General features: G+C 36.7%; 2 protein-coding genes across 2 annotated transcripts; both read right to left on the reverse strand.

Annotated features, from left to right (window-relative positions):
* Positions 1-385: 385 nt before the first annotated feature.
* Positions 386-8,281, reverse strand: LOC131790975 (growth hormone-inducible transmembrane protein). Its single transcript, XM_059108278.2, has 6 exons — positions 8,022-8,281; positions 3,054-3,307; positions 2,812-2,911; positions 1,815-2,012; positions 1,224-1,395; positions 386-924 (listed from the first exon to the last, which is right to left on the reverse strand). The coding sequence occupies exons 1-6, from the start codon at positions 8,206-8,208 to the stop codon at positions 840-842; spliced, it is 996 nt and encodes a 331-aa protein (XP_058964261.2). The 5' UTR covers positions 8,209-8,281; the 3' UTR covers positions 386-839.
* Positions 8,282-9,136: 855 nt separating this feature from the next.
* Positions 9,137-11,271, reverse strand: LOC131779816 (tropomyosin-2). Its single transcript, XM_059096405.2, is given in 3 exon segments — positions 9,137-9,874; positions 9,877-10,962; positions 11,136-11,271. Coding segments are annotated over 2 exon segments (732 nt in total). The 5' UTR covers positions 10,319-10,962; positions 11,136-11,271; the 3' UTR covers positions 9,137-9,584.
* Positions 11,272-12,877: the final 1,606 nt, after the last annotated feature.

The following is a 12,877-nucleotide window of genomic DNA, read 5'->3' on the forward strand; positions in this document are numbered from 1 at the left end:
TGGCACTCTTAATACAATAAAATTCATTTGAGAGGTGGAAACGCATGTCGGTGATAATTTTTTTCAATTCAACTACCAATAGATTTTAAAATTGTCACATAACCCGCATCTCCCTATTGCCCGCAGTGGCGCGCGTTTAATGCAAAATCAACAGATTACCCGCGGGTAAACGGCTGGAAATTACGGTATTAAGTTTTTTACCTGGGGTATAGTTTACAACGTTTTGTTTACTTTTATTAGGTTTTGACCTGGGGTATAGTTTACAATGAGGATTAAGTTCCTCCCTTCTATAATCCTTTTTAATAAAAATATATTATATATGTTATTATTTAAATAAAGTTGTTATAAATAAATACTCCAGAAATAGAGAAGAGCAATCAAAAAATCGCTTTTAATTCTTTATTTACATGGAAATGTAACTGGTAAACATCAGAATAAAATCCAGTGGCGTTGCATACACAACTAAAGAGGACCAATGTACTTCAACCATAAAAATCAGCGCAACAAAAGGAAAAACCTGGAGCACAATTGGACCCAGTGCCTCTTTTACAAAATAAATTGTTTATACCTTAAGTGACATTAAATGCAACTTTTCTTAATATAACAATACCTTAAATCTTTAACTGATGTATGTCTTTGCTTCAAAAGGCTAATCAGTAATAAAAATGAACAAAAGCAGTATCCTCTCTAAGAAATTCTGTGATATCTTCAAGGTCAGCAGTTTGCAATGAACATTTCTCTTAAGTATTTATGTTATTTCCACGAAGTACCTCAGTTAAACTCTGAAATAATTCAGCATCTATTACTGACAACAATGTCGCAAATTGCATTTCCAACTTTTACTTTCGGCGTGAGTTTGAGGAAGCCATGATGGTCAAAATTCTGATAAAGATGTTGATGGTGTCCATGTATATCCCAATTGACCTGACCAAAGGAAAATATTCATAGTTGTTTCTTCAGTGCAACGTTTATGTAATTCAAAAGAACACAATATGAAATGAAAACACGGGCAAAATTATTGACGTAGAAACAAATCCTGTCATTCATGTCTAAATCAAATAGAGATTTATTCTATTTGGTATTGTGAAACGAAACTTAATGGATGGCTAGTTTTGGCAACATGTTTCCTAGCTCAGATAGTGTGACAATTAAACATAACTTTTTGTTCTTTATATACATATTGATTATTTTTTGGGTAGTTATAAGTACATGACTGCACTTACGCATTGATGGGGTCATATGGTACGGCAGCATACAAAGGATATGTTTCTGCCTTTCTGATGATCTTCTGTGTGTCATACAACATGAATCCTCCAAAGATGACAAGCCCACCATATGTAACCACAGACTGCAAACCTACAGCCACCATAGAGCTCGCTGGCAGGAACAATGTACCTGAAAGTACACACAGTCATACAATCTGTTTCTCAAGCTTAATAAAGTAACACATTCACTCCACAGCCATATGACAGCAACTGTTAAAGGTTAAAAGTTTTGAGAAGAAAATTATAACTTACAATCATTGCTACCATCCAGGATTTATCGGATCAAAGGAAGGAGCTTTTCACAACAGCGCAAATTTAAGCAATGATAAAAGAAAGGATTCTCTGTATACACATGCTGTACAATACGGTATTGAGAGTATGTGATGTGATGTAACCCTAAGAGTTACAATAAAGTGGAAACATTTAACAAACTTGCATGGATTGCATTTTCCAGTGTTGGCATTTGGTAAATTAGTTAATAATTATATAAACATAAAGCTCATAGAGTACCAACCAAGCATGTATTACAAGAAAATAATAAACACATACCAAGGCATGCCATACACACACCACCAAGGCCAATGGCCAACGGTCCACCCCATGACAGAAATTTACCATCAGGCGCACAGGCAGCTGTCAGAGACAAGGCCCCAACGACACCACCAGTCACAGCAGCAGCTCTCAACACTAATGGACCTCCAAGTAACATGAGAGGGGCGATAAGGGTGCCTATAAGTGCACTGTGACCTGGACACAATCAGACACCAAATAAATTAAACTTTCAACTTAACCACTGCACAAACATTAAAGTAACTTTTCTATACCAAAATTGGTAATGAATTATCATAATTGATAATAAGTTGTTATGAGACTGACAGATCTGCCTAATTTCCTTTATTAAATTATTTTTGTTAAGGAACTGCAACATACAAGTCATGATGTTGAGAAACTTTGGTTACATAGTAATTTATAACAGCACGGTAGTATTTTAACAGTGCATCCTGCTGCATTAATTTACCTCTTACATCTAGAGTCCTTTGTTGTTGATTGATGAATTAATAAATTTTTCTCACTGAATTTTGTAACAATCTCATAGATATTGTTTGATTTTTTATGTACAACTGTAATCAGTTTTTGCAAAACTACAATTAACCTTTTTTGAAAGAGTTCACCTTGGTGCACTTGACTTGTGCAAATAGAAAAAAAATGAATGAAAGGATATATATACATTTAAAAGGATATAAAGTTTTAGCTTCTGCTTGCATCCATTTTGCTTTATGGGAAATATTAAATTTTAACATTGACCATTTCTTGTTGATGAAAATCAAGCACTTAGGCATGGCTGAATTGACCTTGCCATAATGTGGTCAATACAGTAAGGCCTTAGTTGAAGCTTTGTCCATTATGATCACAATCTCACCCTCAGTCAATAAGTACAAGTACCAGTAGCTAATATTGTTTATTATATGTAAAAATCATCCACAGTTTGCATGTACATTGTGACCAAATTTTGCATATGATCACATTAGGATATTTGTTAACTTACCAACCCAAGCAATGTGCTTTGCATTCAGCCTTGCTTCATATGGCAAACTCATACACAATATAGAGCTGCCTATTGTAGCGATCATCCCACCACCCACAACCTGTTGATTATCAACAAAATGGTTTCACTCCATGAAGCAATTAAACAATACTTCTGTAATGTGAACGAAAATCATGAGCTGCAAGTGAGTGCTTGCTGACATGTCACTCATCAAAACACCTTAGTTGAAGCCAATTACTTACCAGCCATGGACTTGCCCTCATCAAGGTAAACACTGCTCTGCTTTGACTGATAACATATGCTGACACTGCTGTTACAGCCAGACTTCCAGCAAAATAAGAGTAAGTTGACCTCACACGATCACGTACCACCTGAGGCCATACCATAGCACGATCAATTGCACCCATCTCATTGGACAATCCCAAGCCATAATAACAAAGGGCTCCCACACCAAACAAGGCAGCCCCACCAACAACCGCACGACCAGTTGTTTCAGCTGCAAGGAAGACTTTTTTCTTAATAAATGAAAGCTGGTCTTTCTGAGCTGTGCAATCCCCATCCTTAGATCTCAGAATTGTCTTATATAATATTCTGAAGGGAACAGCTCTTGGAACAAATACATGTATCAATTATGGTCCTTCAACATGCTGTGAATGTCCTAGGATGTTTCAAATAACAGATAAAGGCATCTTTTGCATAGCTGCAGGGCGTGAAATTGCGCCTAATACAGGCGCCAATGCGACTAAATTTTTCCCTTTGGCAACCAAATCCTGAAAATTAGTCGCCAAATTGGCAACTAGAATATTTCATCATAACCTTACCAAGAGATATCGTGAATTAAAAAGATTTGCAAAGATAAATCCGCGGCAAACTTCCTCGTTAAGTTTGTTTCCAAAATGCAGCACATGCATCTCGATCAATAACTAGACGCCATCTTGTTTGTCTTTGAAAATGGCGACCAACTTTTTTTGAATTGGCTCCCACTTTGAAGAATTTAGGTGCCAAGTGGCTACCAGAAAAAAAATTAATTTCACGCCCTGAGCTGGTTAACTAATCACATGAAATCCCAATACAAGTGGCCACATCATTGGAAATTGTTAAGCCCATAAAGGGGCCACTTTGAAGTGACTATGTGGTACCATAAGGTAAAATTTGGCATTAAGATAATGGCAAAATTTGTAATTTCATTTGTCTATATATACAAGCATTTCTTGAAGCCACTAAGTCTGTCAGATCATATATGATATTACTGACCATAATGGAGTCAGTAATGCAATGACTGAATGGCTACTACACTTGTGTCAGTATAATAGGAAATTCTGAAAAAGCTAGTAGCAGAATGACTTGTGTCTGTAAAAGGAAATTCCAAGAGATAGCCAGTAATGCAATGACTTGATGGCTACATTTACGTCCCTATATCGGGAAATTCTAAGATAGCTGGTAATGCAATGACTTAACAGCTACCTTTGTGTCAGTTTATAGCAAAATTATAGCCAGTAATGAAATGACTCAGCAGCTAAATTTGTGTTGGTATATAGGAAATTCTAAGATAGCCAGTAATGAAATGACTTAGCAGCTAAATTTGTGTTGGTATATAGGGAAATTCTAAGATAGCCAGTAACACAATGACTTAACAGCTAAACTTGTGTTGGTATATAGGGAAATTCTAAGATAGCCAGTAACGCAATGACTTAAACAGCTAAATTTGTGTTGGTATATAGGAAATTCTAAGATAGCCAGTAACACAATGACTTAACAGCTAAATTTGTGTTGGTATAGAGGGAAATTCTAAGATAGCCAGTAACACAATGACTTAACAGCTAAATTTGTGTTGGTATATGGGGAAATTCTAAGATAGCCAGTAACACAATGACTTAACAGCTAAATTTGTGTTGGTATATAGGGAAATTCTAAGATAGCCAGTAACACAATGACTTAACAGCTAAATTTGTGTTGGTATATAGGGAAATTCTAAGATAGCCAGTAACACAATGACTTAACAGCTAAATTTGTGTTGGTATATAGGAAATTCTGAGATAGCCAGTAACACAATGACTTAACAGCTAAATTTGTGTTGGTATATAGGGAAATTCTAAGATAGCCAGTAACACAATGACTTAACAGCTAAATTTGTGTTGGTATATAGGGAAATTCTAAGATAGCCAGTAACGCAATGACTTAAACAGCTAAATTTGTGTTGGTATATAGGAAATTCTCAGATAGCCAGTAACACAATGACTTAACAGCTAAATTTGTGTTGGTATATAGGGAAATTCTAAGATAGCCAGTAACACAATGACTTAACAGCTAAATTTGTGTTGGTATATAGGAAATTCTAAGATAGCCAGTAACACAATGACTTAACAGCTAAATTTGTGTTGGTATATAGGGAAATTCTAAGATAGCCAGTAACACAATGACTTAACAGCTAAATTTGTGTTGGTGTATAGGGAAATTCTAAGATAGCCAGTAAAGCAAAGACTTAATCCTTTGACTCCAGAAGTGATCAACATGTAACTTCTCCCCATAATATCCTTATATTACCCAGCAAACAGGTAATGAGAGTAATCTCAAACTTATCAGGTAGAATTTGTTATTTTGATCTGAAAACAAATTCTCATAACTAATTTACAGAAATTTGTAGCACCTAGAGGGGAGAATTCACAATCAGATCTTGGGAGTTAAGGGTTAATGGCTACATTCGGGTCAATATCTAGGGAAATTCTAAGATAGCCTGTAACACAATGACTTAACAGCTAACTTTGTAACAGTATACAGGGAAATTATTTGCATGACAACTTCATGTTGGTTTTAGTGTGTCATTCAGAAATGGGTGTTACTGCAGGAATTTGTGCATAGAAGGCTTGATTTATTCCTTTGGGTATTCATTTTAAGGGGCCACGTAGACCTGCCAAAAGTGTAACCACTAAGTTTGGATTAATGTGTTCAGGAAAGGTGAGATCATCCTGGAGGAAGACTCTAAGGAATGAAACAATAGCACAATTAAGCGACCTTGAGTGGCAGCATCTACAAGTGTATCCCTTTTGTTTTTACATGTCAATGAACTACAAAGAATGATTGAAAACATTTTATGCCTTCAAATTTTTTTGCTCAATGTTCTCAAGTTTGATTTGTATTTATTAAAACAGAGCATTTTCAGAGCTTTAAGAGACCTTGAACAAGCATATTTGATGATTGTAGGCCAAAGTTAGCATTTTACTTCTTGTTATTGGCATTGTAATTTACACACAGCCATCTTTTACTGGTGCGTGTAAAGTATGAATTCCAAAGAATGACTGCAGACATTTTATGCATTCAAGTTTTGTTTGCCAACTGTTTTCAATTTTGATTTGCATAAAATAGAAAAGGGCATTTTGCAAGGTTTATGGAGAGACCTTTGAATGAAGTGCATTTGTAAGTCATCAATGCTTGGACCTTCCCATAAGCATGTGCCAGATCACAATCGAAATTTACAAAAGTCCGATCTAAGAAAATAAATAGCTTCGAGTCTGACAGCTCTTAGCACATTTTTACAACTCTGAAATTAATCAGAAGCCTTTGAAAGCAATTGATGAGGGAAGTGTTCATGGGATGGGTGCACTTCCTAGCCATTTTTGTTAATGAACTCCAAACTTCTGTTGTTTATATACTGTCTGTTGTTTCATTTCTATTTATAACCCAAAACCCCTTGACCTATCGTGCCATCCCAAGGTTCACTTACGAAGAGAAGTAGCATCCTATATTATTCAAATTATCAAGACTGTAATATAAACATAAATGCCCCCACAAAGTAGTGTCTTCCATTCCTAGCCAGAAAGTTGTGTTGCTTACTGTCAAGCATCAAAAAGTTGTGAGCTGTTTTGAGTTCTCTTGTGATGGATTTTAAAAAGGATTTGAAAGCTTTTACCACTAGTTCCCAGTTGAAAGAGAAAAGAGAAAACCTTCAGTAAATAAACTTGGATCATTTGGAGAGAAAAAAAATCAAAGAATTTTGGTTTGGAATGCTCATTTGCCAGAATATGATGCAGAGACCGCGTTAAAGAAATGGACAAGATTTTTAAGCAAGTTCATGGCAAATTTTGCCTTCTTTTCTTCTTATCCAATAGATCCAACAGAGAAAAAACACAAATATCTTCTAATTACAATAAACACATATATTTTCACATTACTGCTCTTAAAGCTGAAAGGTCAATGAAAAAGTTAAATTCTTGCAATTTGCTGTTTGCACATGTGAGGCAGTTTACTTAGCTTATGTTTTATTTTGGAGGTAGAGTGCCTTTCAAATTCGGCATTCTTTGCTTTGTGATTAAGAAATTAAAAGCAAAATTTTTGCAATTGAAGCTACTGTTTGTTTTTGGACGATAAACAAAAGAAAATTGTCACACATTTTTCAAAGGGCATTCTGATTTCTATAGAGGTCTTACATTTCTGAGTGAAATTCAATAGGAGATCTGCTGATTTGGAAATGAACCTAAAAGATAGCATGAATATATGAATTTTTAACCCTTTAACTCCCAAGATATGATATCATCTCCTTGTAAATTAGTTGGAAGAATTAAGTGTTAGATCAAAATATTAATTTCTACCTGATAAGTTTGAGTATTCTCATTACCTGCTTGCTGGATAATGTATGGATATTATAGGGAGAAATTACTTGTCAATCACTTCTGTGAGTTACAGGGTTAACGACCCATGAAACGTAGGGACACACTTAAATTGACACGAAGTTGCGATGGATAGCCACAATGACTTAATGGCTACATTTGCATCCATATAATGGGAGATTCAAAGATAGCCAATAGTGCAACAACTTAACGGCTACATTTGTATCGGTATAAAGGTGGGCAAGGTATAAAGGTAAGGTAGCTGTTAAGTCGTTGTGTTTCAGCCCATCTTAGAATTCCTTTTATGGATGCAAATATAGCCATTAAGTCATTGCATTACTAGCTATCTGAGAATCTCCCTCTATACCGACGCAAAGGTAGCCGTTAAGTCATCAGGTTACTGTCCACCTCAACGTCAGTGATACATAGGTTTGAATTCTTCTGACTTAGCTAGAGGCTATTAAAATTTTACAAATGTAGACCAAAAAAATAAACGAGATTTGAAATTATCATAATTCCCGGTAAGATGGAGTGAATGTAAGCTCAATTAAATAACTAGGTTCAAATTTGCTCAAAAAAATGCGATAAAACATGGCTGAAACTTACCAGTAATACCAGGTGCCTTTGATGTCCCTTCCCACGATCTCCAGGCCTTAGTTTCGTTTTGAAAATATCTTTTGAATCTCTTGCCTGGAAATCGACCCGCACTCTTTGACAAATTCTGGAGAGAAAAGGTCGATAAGGTGCGATAATAAGCTGAAGAACATCTACCCGCTAACCTCATTGTAAACATATTTATCCCCTAGGCTTTCACTAAACCTGCGATGGAATCACTCCTCGTAATTTGTTCGCAATTTCTCTCTCATGTTGCGTCAACTAATCCGAGTGTAAATTTCGAAGAATTCCGCTGACAGTTTATGACGTCGCGAAATTCTATGCTGGAAGTGAAGGAGTGGAATCGAGTACTTTTTTTTATCACAACCCAGTGCATTGGACGTCCGTGACATCAGTCGAGTTGCGATTCTTCTCCAAATTATCGAGTTATTTATCGGCATACTCTCAAGTGATTAATTAAATTATTTATCCTTTTACATATTTCTCACCCAACAACTCAAACAGGCGTAATTTTATTGCGCTTTTCAAACAAACGATGCAAACACGACGAGAGCGCGAGGGGCGGGCGAGCTGTAGGGGGCTTTTCTGCCAGCTATTATTCTGCCGAGTCTGTTATTATTAAACTTTTGTCTTATCTCTTATCTCTGTTTTGCGAATTTATTCATACAATCGTCTATCTACACCACTATCTAAAAATATTGGATAGGCCTAATGATGAGTTCAGTTCACCCGCTGAATTGCGTGACAGACTTCAAGCCGACGTTCGATCAGGACAGGAGACGACAAAATCCGCGGTGTGATTTTTCACTGCAGCTATCACACGCAATAAATTTCCCTAAAATATTAAATTGTCTTTTTGATTCAGATAGAAATTCCGAACATTTCCCGTTATTTAGTTACGAAATAGCATACGAGACATAATAGATCTAGCCAGGTTCAAACATAGGAAATTTGTCCATGTGAGTGGTCATCATACAACATCGGAACCCTCACAGCATGACCGCAAATTACCATGAAACCTAAGCATAGAAAACAGTGTTACTCAGAGGTTATCACGTAAAATAACGACATAGTCACAGGAGCAGTTAAAAGAAACAGTGTTCCGATTATTTAAATACAAAGTTTTAATTTCAGGTCGTTAATTATTCTGACTAAGATAAACAAAATGGCCAATTGAATACAAATGCACACGAAAGAAATATAAGAAATACAAACTATTCCGACGTTTAAGTATCATGTAACAATAAGTGGTCTTAACCTGCACTGCGGGAGAGCGGAAAACAAAACATTTCGTTTCCTTGAGAAGCTGGAAAATCAACACCTCGAATGAGTAAATAAGCCAAATGGATTACATTTAGCTTTTTTTATATTTGCATAAATGCCTTAATGAAAATTTCGGAAACATTTTACGATAGAAAATGAAAACTAAAGGGATGGACTCCATGACTGTGCCTGATTACATAAAAATTCTCCTCACAAGTCAGTTCAGCTGGGTGTTAATCAAGTACCAAAAGACTTCGTTCAAACTGAATACAGACTCACGTACGTAAAAATTCACATTTCGTCGTCCAAACATGTAATGTCGTCCATCTCCTGCACTATTTCTTTTATCTTTCCACCCCAATTTTTTATTTCAGAGGTCGTTTCCTCCTTTAGCCGCTCAAGTTTGCAAACTTCCCTCTCGGCTACTTCTGCTCTACCGTTGGCTTCTTTAACTTGTTCCTTCAGAAACCTCATCTTTTCTTCGCTTAGCTGCTCCTTCTCGCTAGCCTCTTCGTCTAATTCCTCCAGTTCCTTAGTTTGTTCGGTGAAATTTCTCAAGGTATCCTTCATTTTTCGTATGTATCTAAATATTTTTCTTCTTTCTCTTTAGCAGCCTGCAGATCGCGTTTGATTACCACCATACGGCGCGAGGCTTCGTTCAGGAGGTGAACCTTTTCCTCCCTTTCCTTGGCGGCTTCGACACAGTTTTCTTCCAACATGCTGATTTTCTCGTCCCCCTCCACTTCAACCTCCTCCAATTCTTTACGAACCATCTCTTCGTTTTCGCCTTTCTGGGTGATCTCGCCTAGTTTTCCCTCCGCCTCTTCCAAGCGCTCTGTTGTCTTCGCAAGATCAGCTTTTAGCAGCGTAATCCTTCGCTTTAATCCTTCGGCCTCGGTCTTGTCTCTTTCAACCTTTTCATTTGTATCTTTCAGCAAAGATTTTGCGTCAGCCTCTCTCTCTTCTGCTTGCTCAGTATCGTCTTTTAATTTGGTCATTTTTTCTTTCAGTTTTGTAAGAGACATTGTAGCTTTTGCTTTGAAATTCCAGGAAGATGTCTAAGACAACGAGCATAAGGCGGTTACGTCCTGTGATGCTTGAGTGATAATCAACCCAAGTATTAATGTTTGATCAACAACCGCCAAATGACAAGATAATCGCTCTTGATTTGCATCACTGCTTCAGATTGGTCAGAATTATTTACTCAAGGGACCGACGTAATACTTTGATATTCTTAAAGCGACAGCTATCAGTCAAACAAGACTGTCAACAGGGCAGTTAAACCGCGTCAATACTTTAGTGTAGTTTCTTGTGAAATGAAATGTCAAAATTAACACTTAGAGATTCTTTAACTGAAGGACTGGCCAGATGGTAGACTGGCTTGCATTGTAATTCTTTGGATTGGTCACAACTGGTTGCAATTCCATAGTTATGAAAATTTTATAAAGCCACCAAAAGCTGTGTGAAATTCCGGACTGAGGGGAGACCTTTAGAGTCGGCCTGAATCTGTATTCTTGGCAAATAATAGAGTGTAGTCCTTTGTAATATACGCAGTCAAACATAATGATGGTGTAGTTCAGTTTGAGTAATCAGGCAGACGGGCCGACCTTCTGTATAATACTGCAAAACCTTTCGCCGCGCTCTGTCCGGTTACATGAATTTTCCTGCCCTAAAATGAGATGAAGGACAAGATAAATCAATTGTTTTATCAGACAATGGAGTATTATTAGATATTGAACAAGATGACAATCTTAGTTTTGTATCAAACGTGATATTATCGCCAAAACAGTTCAAGATCCGAATAAAACAACTCAGATAATTCAAGAACAATTAGCCGCTCACTTTACTCGCATGAGAATCGAAATGATTTGCAGCGGACCAAATCTCAGTTATTTCCGTCGAGGGAAGGCAATCGGAACTTGAAGGGGCGTACAATGAAATCGCTGAAAGGTCAGCAGGATTTGGAAGCCTGTCTGAATACACTTTCATGCTTTAAAAAGGCCAGAACATGACCTGCGCATGCGAACTGAAAACTAATTAACTTGAAAACATCCCGTGCGGCCTTTAATGGATATAACGGCGTTAACACAGCCTATAGAATCTACGATTTTACGCCACTATCTGCGTCAGTATATTAATAATAATAATAATAATAATAATAATAATAATAAATTAATATGTAATAAAATTATATTCGTAAAATTTTACAGTAAATATATTACCGAGTGGAGGAAATTACGCCGTTAGTTAACAACGGAATACCGACTGGAAGTTGTTACGCCGTCACTGGCATAAAATCTTACAGTATCTATATTACCGACTGAAAGTAATTACGCCGTTAGTTATCGCGTAAAATCTTGCAGTATTCATTTATATCGACTGAATGAAATTACGCCGTCAGTTAGTGGCGTAAACACTTACAATAATATGTATATATACCGACTGGAAGAAATTACGCTGTTAGTTACCGGCGTAAAATCTTACAGTATGTTTATATACCAAGCGAGCCAAATTTTGATGTAAGTTAACAGCGTAAATTTCTACAGCGACTGGAAGAAATTTCGTTGGTTGTTAACGGCGTTAAATCTTACAGTGTGAACTTCACCAACTGGAAGAAATCACGCCGTTAGTTAACGCACAGTCAGCCCAAGCTCCAGCTTGAACATCTCACGAAATAAGTGTTATGGGGAAAATATAAGAGTTTGTATGGGAATGTTTACGACCGCTCTCAGGAAAAAAAAATTCAGTCAAACTCTCAGTAAAACTGATACCCCACCTAACTTTGTCAGTGCATTGCTTGTTTTGTTACCGCTTACTGTGTTGCAACGAAGCCATTTAAGCGAGTCATCCATTTCTAGTTTACTATTCTCCAAGAGTAGTAAAAATTAGAAATGGATAACCCGCTAAAATGGCTGCTTTTTAACATAGTAAGTGGTCTGACAGCAAGCGATGCATTGTGGAAGAATTTTATAAAATGAGAATTTGATTGTATTTTTACTTCCTAAGAGCGTTCGTGAATATTCCCAAACAAACTCTTATATTTTCACCACAACTCTTATTTCGCAAGACGATCATCTCTCAGTTGGAGCTTGGGCTGCCTGTGGTTAATAGCGTAAAATCTTACAAATATGTATATGCATATCAACTGGGCCAAATTACACCGTTAGTTAGAGGCAAGTGTTGAGAGAAATCACCTTAACAACGGGTTGGCGTACGTTGCTATTGTAATATTTTAAGCGAACAGGTTATAATTTCTTGGTGGCGTTGAACTCCCAAAGCCACTTTCACATTCACAACTTTTCCATTTTTTTCTTATTTTTTGCATGCATTTTAGGATTATTTCATTTAAGTCTGTCTTCCCTGAAGAGCTGCTTTTTCATTTCTGTCGATTTGCCGATAATGTGCGTGAGAGGTACCCTCTATTCTTGCTGCAGACAGCCTTCATATCAATTTAAGATTGTGATTTTGTTAACGGGTATAGCCCTGAAATTCGACCAAAATCACCCAAAAAAGATCGGACGTAAAATCAACTGCATAATTAATTTTGCACCAAACACAATAATAGCACGTGACCAATACGTCTT

This window comes from Pocillopora verrucosa, chromosome 5 (genome assembly GCF_036669915.1).
Source record: "Pocillopora verrucosa isolate sample1 chromosome 5, ASM3666991v2, whole genome shotgun sequence".
Lineage (NCBI taxonomy): Eukaryota > Metazoa > Cnidaria > Anthozoa > Scleractinia > Pocilloporidae > Pocillopora > Pocillopora verrucosa.